At 32.7% G+C, this 10739-nt stretch overlaps 1 protein-coding gene across 1 annotated transcript in view; it reads left to right on the top strand.

Moving 5' to 3' along the window:
* The first annotated feature begins 434 nt into the window (after positions 1-434).
* Positions 435-10739, top strand: part of LOC117120011 (blastula protease 10-like) — a 12831-nt gene continuing 2526 nt past the window's right edge. The window contains exons 1-11 of the mRNA XM_033265000.1: positions 435-572; positions 1900-2104; positions 3305-3416; positions 3626-3695; positions 4837-5040; positions 6150-6276; positions 7152-7268; positions 7898-8007; positions 8603-8715; positions 9265-9500; positions 10539-10650. Coding sequence (XP_033120891.1) covers positions 501-572; positions 1900-2104; positions 3305-3416; positions 3626-3695; positions 4837-5040; positions 6150-6276; positions 7152-7268; positions 7898-8007; positions 8603-8715; positions 9265-9500; positions 10539-10650 — 1478 coding nt within the window. The 5' untranslated portion in view covers positions 435-500. The remainder of the gene's footprint in view (positions 573-1899; positions 2105-3304; positions 3417-3625; positions 3696-4836; positions 5041-6149; positions 6277-7151; positions 7269-7897; positions 8008-8602; positions 8716-9264; positions 9501-10538; positions 10651-10739) is intronic.

Raw genomic sequence — 10739 nt, forward strand, 5'->3', positions numbered from 1 at the left:
TTTACGGTACCTAATTAACTCGAATAAAGCATGCCAAATTACGAGTAAATATGGTCTCAGAATTTGAAGTAAATATGGGTAGGCCTAGAGAATATTGATCGGTCAAAATTCAATAATGAATTATACACTTTACATTAAAAGTAGACTAATATGAAATTATAATTTCATTGTTATAGCATAAATGATAGCATAAACATCGCACATATGGCAGCAGGAAGGGCGCCTTACACGTATTGATTCACATTGAACTGAGAATCGGAAATTAAAATCGATCGTTATAACACATGGTATTGAATTATCAAATAAACCCAAAAATATGGTTTTGGAAAAATTCTGAAAATACGCTGATTTGTTATTATGTCTTTTGTTTAATAACGTATCAAAGGAAATCATGTATAAAGATAACATGTTGACTCCGCTATATAAGAGAGTAAAAACGGCATAACAGTGGACTGGACAAAAAGCGGTTTATCTGAAGAGAAGTAGCCTACACCTTCAACATGTCGAAAATGTTAATGTGTTTTCTACTGCTGTCTGTCTTTATCCATTGTACATTTGCCCATCCAACTAAAGTAAGTCGTTTTTTATTTTATTTTTATGGTTTGAGGATGTTGATATTTCACTGTCAAATTCATAATTTGTACAGGGGCAGATCCAGCCGGGTAATAAAGAGGGGACGTGAATATGCGAATTAAGTGAGAGTCTCAGGGAAGAGCCCCTGGTAGGGGTGCAATGGGCTAATACCCGTTAAACCTCTAGAACCTTCAATAATTTGAGATTGTATTTGAATGATTTTTACTATTTAGCATGGTATTTTCTGATAAACTTAAAAAAAATAGAGGGGTGTACGCTCCTTACTCGCACTCCCCACTGTTTTAAAGCGAATGTTTTCTCCAAATTTAAGATATGTGTTGTTATTGTTCTGTTTTCCTACATGGTTTAGTAGGCTTTATATAATCTATAGTACCTACTCTGTCTACGCTGTCGAGATATGTGACATGGGTTTGCTCATGAGTGTGACGTCAGTGGGGAAATCAACATACCATTGTTAAATGAAATCGATAGATAATTCTGTAGGCAACAAAAATGAAAATTAATTCTTGTTTTTTACTTTCTTTAAATTAAATTAAGGCAATAGACCTATAGGTATACCGTACTGTATTATTGTTTTTTTATTTTTTTTTTTATTTTTTTTGTGTTTTTTTGGGGTTTTTTTTTTTGTCTTTTATTGTATTATTGATGTATACAGTTGATTTGATTTGATTTATGACAGTAAAATTATTTCAGAGCCTAACAAAACCATTACACGTCGGCGGGCGGCTAGTAAATTTGTAACCAAAGGGATAAATCCCATGACTGGGTATCAAAATTAGTAATGAAGACTGGTAAAGTAGCCATCTTAAACAAGCAGGTTATTTTTTTCGTAACTGTAATAAAGCCGATCCTGATTTTCAAATTTTTGGTCGGTCAGCTGGGGCAGACGCAGGGGGTGGGGGGAGGTACAGGGGTGGGAGGAGGCACCCCACCCCTCCTATATTGTATTATGAAAAATAATTGTTGTATTATATTGTTGATATATTATTTTTACCATTATAAACATAGTACTGTAACGGAAAGATTTTAAAAGTATGAGAGTCCAATTTCCGGGCACCCCTAGAGGTCCATATTCTCAACATTGTCTCACCTCAGCCCCAACCATGGTCGGGCTAATTCCTCCATGGGCTAAGGTGGTGTGGACTCTCACGCACCCCTACCGCCAAATACTACATCAGTCCCAGGTCAGGCTACTTTTTCAACATAAATTTGTTCCTTAGAATAATAACTCATACAAGAAATACAGTTTCTCCAGAGAAGTTTTTTCTCAACTACCTGTAAATAGGCCTACTCATCTAATTTTAGAAATTGCAAGGTCCACCACCAAACCTGCGTCCCGAGGAGATAGAGTCTGAAGACACATTTGAAGGTGATATAAAACTAACAGAGGCACAGCGAGAACAACTTGAAAATGAGATTTTAGGGGGACCGACAAAACGCAAAGCTATAAAGAATCAGTTTTATCGGTGGGATGATGCTATAATCCCGTATGAAATTGCTGATGAATCACGTAAGTCTGAGTTGATCAAACCTACAGTACATTGTTTATCTTCTTCGTCAGTAAATTGCTTATTTTCAATAATTAAAATATAATTAAATTATAATAATAATAATTATTATTATTGTTATTATTATTATTATTATTATTATTATTGTTATTATTATTATTATTATTATTATTATTATCACGCCGTAAGTTAAGGTTATTATTCAAATATCTTTTATAATATAATCTACTAATCTATATATCTTTGTCTACCTTTGCCAATTTAATAATCAATAATCAAAAAATTTATCCCTTTTATACAATATCCTGGTGAAATCCATTATTATCATCATCCTCACAAGGTAAAAAGAAATTGTTTGTTTGCTCTCCTCCAACCGCCCCTAACTCACTGAAAAAATAGGGGCGGAAAAAACAAAACAACTTAAATGAAGTTTTTTTTTTTTAGCTTTTTTCTTTACAAATAAAAAAAAAAGTGAGTGAATTTATCTTTATTTTTTGCCAGGTGCCCTACAAAGTAGGTCTAAAGTTGTTGTCTGATGTAATATATTGCCATTCAAGGCATATGTGTGTTATTTTTATCCCATCTGATGAGTATTTAAAATAAATAAATACATATACTTTTCCATCCACCCATTATCATCATCATCATCATCATCATTATTATTATTATTATTATTATTATTATTATTATTATTATTATTAAAACTTTTAAGAGATCTACGGAGTGTGCTTAGGTTAATCATGGACCTATTAATAATGATACTGTATTTCGTATTTTTGTGAACCTGGTATTTTCAACAGTTCAATGTGTGTGTGTCTCGCGGAGAACCAGGCAGCTGTGAACGAAAGCCTAATGAGCATGCTCAGAAGGGCAATAACATAAGAAATAACGGTACCGATTATCTTTTCATAGTTTATTCCGATAAATATACCCCGCTCTTATCTTGTCGGAAAAGATGATTGATCAAAGGGCAATACTACGTTGTATGTCCTTCTTATTAATATAGGTCCATGGGTTAATAGGGTATTTAAAATACATTACCAATAATATTCTGATCTATTCGTTTTATTTTTTTTATACTGTACCTTGTAAAACGACGAGGGTTCATAAATAGCTGAAACTTATTAAGTTTGGCACTTCTTAACGACTAACCAATCCTTTCTTCTTGAAATGACATTTTGTTTATCATTAACATTTCAAAGTTGATAACGAAGCTGTAATCCGTTCAGCAATTGAACACTGGGAGAGTAACACCTGCGTGCGGTTCAGGGAAGCATCGTCCGGACACAGAGTTCTCTTTACTAAGCAAGACGGGCAAGTACTGTATATATACGTATTACATTTGTTGCTACGAGTTTAAAGACAACGTTTTGTTTCATTTTAGATTTGAACCTAAATCACTTATTGAGTTTGGTTCAATATTTATATCGCTGCTCTCTTTTAATAATGCAGTGACTCTCGCTTCAATTCAATTCAATACAAATTTGTTCTGATTTAATTAAATTAATTTTGCTTCTATTTAGATGCTGGTCCCATATTGGTAAAATTGATAAAAAACCTCAACCCATATCTATCGGCGAAGGATGCGAAAGTGTAGGTTATTATTTCATATTAAATTTTATATGTTTTTAGGACTTTATTAACAGTTCTGTGAATACACAACAAATTATTTCAAAGAGAAAAGAATGTGAAACGCTGTCGGAAATATGTTCATGTTTCATCTACACTTCAAACGAAGTTGAATTTATATTGGCTTATTTAAAAAATAAGTTAAATGTTCTTTAAAATATTTATGAATATTAATATAAAAAAATTTAAAAATATATGAAATATCGGTATCATTGTAATAAAAAATATTATTATGATTATTAATTTTGCTATTATTTTTATTGTATTATTATTACCTTATATAATAATAATAATAATAATAATAATAATAATAAAATAACAATAACAATAACAATAATAATAATAATAATAATGATAATGATAATGGTAATGATAATGATAATGATAATGATAATAATAAATAGAGATCTCTTGGTGCCCGGTTCAATTCCCAATGCTGCTCTACTTGTATTTCAACAGAGGTCTGAAATGCAAGTTACGAAATCGCACCGACTTTCGGACGTCTTTTTACGACCCATGTGCACGTTAAAGAACGGAGTACAGTACCCTCTTCTGTCCCAAGGACCCCACTGGAAATAAGTCTTCTTCAGATTCTGGGTTATCCTTGGTGTTCACACCGAATATATCCATCTATCATTATGATCTTAAACACCATCATCACGATTACTATCGTTATGGTTATCTTTATTATAAGCATTAACATCATCGTTTAAAATAATTTTAAAAAAAGGCCTAATGATAGTAAAATAGTAACATTTATTATTATCTTATTATAGGTCTATTGCCGTACGGGCCTCCCTCCAAGTAAAGAACACTTTTTGGGACAACCGGAGTTTCCCTGGTCTTTAGTACTAGCTTTGGTGTAAATTAGACCATGGAGGTATTATTATTATCAATAATACCTCCATGATTAGACTAACAAAGATAGAGACATTTCTTAATTTTGGACCACTTTAATTAGAGGTGGTCTTTAATTAGAAGAGTCTTTCATTAGAGTGAGACCTGCAATTAAAATAATGTCTATTCCTGATTAATATGTAATAATACCAACTCATTAGTAATTAAAAAAAAAAATCTCATTCTAAATTAAAACTCTTTTTAAAAGCTTGGGACAATAGCTCATGAAATCGGACATGCTGCTGGGTTTTTCCACGAGCAATCACGACCAGATCGTGACGACTTCGTTGAGATTCTATGGGGTAATGTGAAAAGTGGATATAGTGGAAATTTTGAAAAACAGGGAACCAGCGTTATTAATACTATGGATGTGCCGTATGATCTGACATCTTTGATGCATTATGGGAAGGATGTAAGTAGTTAGCATTATTATTATTATTATTATTATTATTATTATTATTATTTTTAGGCCTTTTATTTTTATTAATATAATTTATTATTAATTATAATTATAATTATTATTGTTTATTATTGTCGTGTTGATGTTACATCTATACAGGTTTATTTAAAGGTTTATGTAATTGTTATAATTAGTTTTTTATGTCTAATATTGATATTGATTTTTTTTTTATAGTTTAAATGTTTTTAAATCAAAAGTTGTTAGTACTTTTAATGTATTTATTATATCTATTTGCATAAATATTTTATATGTATTTTAACCTGTTGGTGGCGATTGCTTTTTTTATTGCTTTTGGTTAGTACGAATAAAAAAATATATTATTATTATTATTATTATTACTATTATTATTATTATTTTTATCATCATCATCATTATTATTATCATTATTATAATTATCATTAATTTTGCATGAGTGTAATTTCCAGCCATCTAGAGGTGCCATGATCATAAATTATCTTACCTCAGCCCCAACCATGGTAGGGCTCAGGTCGGTAGACCCTCTGTAAGTGAAATTCCCTTCTCTCTTTCGAATTCCTGGATCCGCCACTATTGAGTCATTACAATTATTGTTAGGCTTACTAATATTATTTATGATGCGTCTATTGCAATTTTTACTTTGTCATCTCAAAGCAGTCCTTAAACGTCCAGCGTGTGCTACCTCCAAGGGGGCCTCGCCCCTGCCCCCTGAAGCCCTTGGCGTCCCTCAGCCGTAGGAAGGATAACACCCCACCCTTCGCTTTGTACTAGGTACCTCACATAACTGCTCCTCCTTTAAAAATCCTGGCTACGTCCCTGCCTAAAACAATAGCTTCATATTGGTCTATATTTTGATTTGATTTTGATTTTTTTGATTTGATTTATTTTGCATTCAATATCACACACACATAACAATTCTTTAGTAGAAATATCATGACATGACTTTATGGCCTTTTTCAAGCACGGAACAGGATAGATTGTTTACAAAATACGATTTGTACAAAAATCTGACATAGGCCTATCTGTATTATTAAATGATCATTTTTAAAGAAAAGAGATTGTACGTCACAAACATTATTTTTCAGTTCTTCACGAAAAACGGTCTTCCAACAATCGTGACTGTAGACCCTATTCTGCAAGATGTGATTGGAGAAAGGTCTGGGCTATCGTTTCAAGATATTCATTTGGCAAATCTTATGTATGAATGTGATGGTAAGTATATTACTTTAAGTTGCTTATATAGAAAAAAAAAGGTAGTTGACAAACCTCAGTTGGTGGCATACATTTCCAACTGCCAGTTTTAAACAATATATTTCAACATACGAGATAATAATATTAATAATGATAGTAAATGTAAACAGGCCTATATATACCGGTATATAAAATAACAATAAATAATAAGTTATATAATGTGGATTATTATAAATTGTAAATAGTAAGAATGAGGAATCTGCTAGTGTTAAAAAATCACCCACCAAGATTCGAATCCGGGATATAAGCTGCATTGGCACTCATGTATGTAATGAAATTCTGGATTTAAAAAAAATATATTTCACGAAAGCAAGAAGCTCAAATTTGTTTCTTTGTATACAGCAATCATAAGGACCATCAAACTATAGGCCAATTCCTTAACTATCATGCGACAAATAAAGACACGATGTGACATGCCTAAATATAGTTATAATGACATCACATCATGACCATATATAGGCACACCATGACTATATGGGCATACAGCAGTTTTTTGTCAAAGAAAGGATAGTCTGCATAGAGCCACCACCACCAGAAGCGACAATCTACAGTGTGATACTTCAGGGAAGATTTCTTTCTGTTAGCTTCCATCTCCATCAAATTATGAATATGATTTGGAACTCAATCGTTTAATTACATTTAGATGTTTTAAAGCGTACAAGGCTACGACAATAGGAGGAGTGTCTGTCAGTTGGGCGTAGGCTTACAAGACAGATATTCATACTCAATTAAATATTTTGTAAATTCTTCCAACAAAGTAAAGGCTAAAATAAATAGCATTTATTGGTCACTATACTATTTTTATAAATACTAAGAACACTCTTTTTTAACTGCAGTTGACTGCACTGGTACACCCTGTAAGAATGGAGGTTACAGGAGATCGACCAACGGGTGCAACTGTCTGTGCCCACCAAACTTTTCAGGAACTTTGTGCCAAACAGAGGAGACTCCGGGTAATGTAGACTCATTCAGGATCCTAATAGAAGTGTCACTCAAACCAATGAAAAAACAAGGCCAGGAAGGCGCGCATGCTCCACAAACACTCGATTTGTGTATTAGCGTTTATTAAAGTGTGGCGTTTATTATGTTTGAAATTATAATTATTTGATGTACAGTATCTTTACAGGGTGTTTTAAGCAATCCTCTTTTCAGAACTTTATCCATCTTAACTTGTTATTATATTATTTGATCTTGTCTGAATGTGGATAATTAAAAAAAAGCGCTTTGTATGTTATGGAAAAGGAGCGGTACTGTCAGAAATGCTTGCCATTACAATACATATTGGGGTTTTGCATCGAGAAATAATGATGATGATGATGACGACGATGATGATGATTATGATAATGATGGGGATGATGGGGATAATGAAGATAATGATGTTGGTGATGATCGTGATGATGATGGTGGTGATGATGATGATGATGCAGATGATGAATGTCACTTTTCTTGTTAATTTACTGGTAATGCTAGAGCTCTAGAGTTACAGCATTTTGTACTTAGCACCTGAGTATGAATAAACTTCCTGTGTGTCAATTATTATTATTATTATTATTATTATTATTATTATTATTATTATTATTAGACTCCTGTTCGATGACAATAGACGAATCTGAAAGTAGTTCTGGAAGCATTTCATCACCCAACTATCCTGAAAACTATAGCAACAACTTAGATTGTAACATCTATTTCAAGGTATAAATAAATAATTTATTTAAATAACGTGAGTTGATTAGTATCAGCCAAGAGATATGGTTAACAAATTTAATGATAAAAAGCTGAATACAAATATAGTTTATAGATGTGGTTTTAATAAAAACTGAACTTCTTAATAAATGTTTATAAAATTATTCTCCAAATCGGTTGGAATTTTAATTTAGAATTATATTTATATTGTGTGTGTCAAACCATAGAGAAAATATTTTCTCTATGGTCAAACTTAACAACTGACCAAGACCAGGAATACGCACTTGTCTCACATACACATCCACATACGTACACACCCACACACACATGCACATACACGTGTTTGTACGACGATGCGTTTACGCTCTCGTTTTGTAGATCAGACGGTATCCAAGAGATTTGGCTTAGCGGAATGGTTAATTTATTGTCGGCCTAATTTAGGTGATTAAAAGTTAGTTTACTGAATTCCTTGACTTAAAACGTATATGCATACACTGTTGTTTCTGCAAACATTCATTGTTTCTTTGAAAAGGTGATTTGTGTATATATTATAATACCTAAACCGCAAGTGTTGATAAATCATTATATTCATTCAATCAATCAGGGCACCAGTAAACTCACGGTTACCTTCAACGTCTTTGATTTGGAGCCCCATTCTTCTTGTAATTGGGACTACGTGGACATACGTACCGATAACTTTTACTATTCCGGTAATAAGTAAGTTATCTCCTTTACCTGCTTTTCACATCGTCTTTTCGTATCAAATGAGTTAAAAAGTAGTGCACCCTTCGACATTTGAATATCTATTGTTGAATACCGCCGATATAAATGCTGTCAATAGATTATTATTATTATTTAATATTAGTTTGCTCTAAGGATACAGCTTTACCATCATTTCTATACTAGATTTCACATTGAATTTATGTTAATTTTTTAAGAGAGAACGCTGGAATTTACGCATACTTATGAGAGATAAACATTTTAAGAAAATTAAATTGTGCTATCTTATAATTAATTATCTTTATAGTTCTGTAACTATATCTCTATATCTCTTTATATCAATTTCATAAACTATTATTTCCATAACATATATATAAGCAATACAATGAAATATCAACAGATGCACCGATTATGTTTAAATAACATAGAACGAACGTTACTCCGAACAAAGAGGGGATGGCAATGATTCAACGTTTCGACCTTTATTGAGTCATCTTCAGGAATCTTGCGACAGGGCGCAAACTATAACATGTCTTTTTTTTTTAGGTTTTGTGGAACTAACAAACCGGAAACCATTGTTAAAGAAGATGGCAAATTATTGCTAGCATTTCATTCAGATGGCATAGAAACTGCGGGTGGGTATACTGCTACATATGCGTTTGAACCAACAACTGCAGAGGCTACAACAAAGACATCCGAGTCATTTACTACCAACGAGGTAACCGGGTTATTTACTACCAACGAGGTATTACTTCAAACTATTGCCTGCACCGGTGATTCAGGTACGGTACATCAGGTTTAACATTTTAAGGCAATTCTTAAAAGTTTTATAAGAATAATAAAACTTGGACGCAATGATTCGGTCTACAGGAAGCCTATACGAATTTTCTTGGCCAGTATTCAAGTAATAATAAAAAGTAGTTGCTAAATACCGAGGGAGGCGTGGCTTCTTTTAGTGACGTCATAACAATATTACTATAAACCAAAGAATATTAATTTGTTATAACCCTGGCGTCATCACATTTTCACACAGCGATGATCAAAGCCCTTGTGTGATTTCTTTTAGGACGTTTTTCTTTTAGGATGCTTACGATCGACATTGTGGTTCATGCTGCTACGTTTGCAATTTGAAAGACGGGCGTGATATAGCTTTAGGTTGTCGAGAAAAGATGATATGGCATTATATTTATAGTACTATGAATCAGCTAGTTAGAGGCAAGAGCTAGACTTGACCAGTGGTGTAGTACTAAGCAGGAGCGGTCTCTCTCCATGTACATGGGTGTCCTACCTTAACCTGGGAGTTGTAATATTTTGTTCGCATGGTCTAACTACGTAAAACATGGAAGAAGCTAAATAAACCTTTTGTTATTCTATTTCTATAATCACGGATATGGCCAAATTCATATGCCATGAAAAGTCATCCCTGATTTTTAGGCCTATTTTATGCAAATTAAATATAAGTATTCATTCATCCAAAGATCTGTCCTCCATTCTTTCAATCGTTCGTTCAATTGTTCGTTCGTTCGTTCGTCTGCTCACTCACTTGTATGTTCAATCATTATGTTTATTCGTTCGTTCGTTTATTCACTTATTTACAGTATTCATGTAGTCAAAATAATAACATATTTACAAAGTTAATGAAGTCAACGTAACAAAAATCGAGATACTGTAACATGCCATTCTATAGTTGGCTGTGATCATCACTATAGTGTTTTCAACACTCTGACGTCTGCTATAGAAATAATTTAATAATGAATCAATTGCTAGTTTTTAAGATAGCCCCATTTAATTTCTGTTAAGTTATCTCAATTTCATTGCAGTTGTGCCTCGAAATTACGATCTGATCGAAAGTTCAGGTTTAGGATTCAGACATGGTTTTATGACCGCTTGGGCTGATGTAGATGGAAACGGGTTTGCTAATGCGTACTGCAGGTTTGTGAAACAAGCAACATTCTTAACGGAGGTTGATGTTTTCAGTAGTTTTATTTCGCCGTTGTATTGTACTATTACTATTACTATAT

The sequence above is a fragment of the Anneissia japonica genome, unplaced genomic scaffold (genome assembly GCF_011630105.1).
Source record: "Anneissia japonica isolate Jap-2015-1 unplaced genomic scaffold, ASM1163010v1 scaffold9290_len831353_cov190, whole genome shotgun sequence".
Classification (NCBI taxonomy): domain Eukaryota; kingdom Metazoa; phylum Echinodermata; class Crinoidea; order Comatulida; family Comatulidae; genus Anneissia; species Anneissia japonica.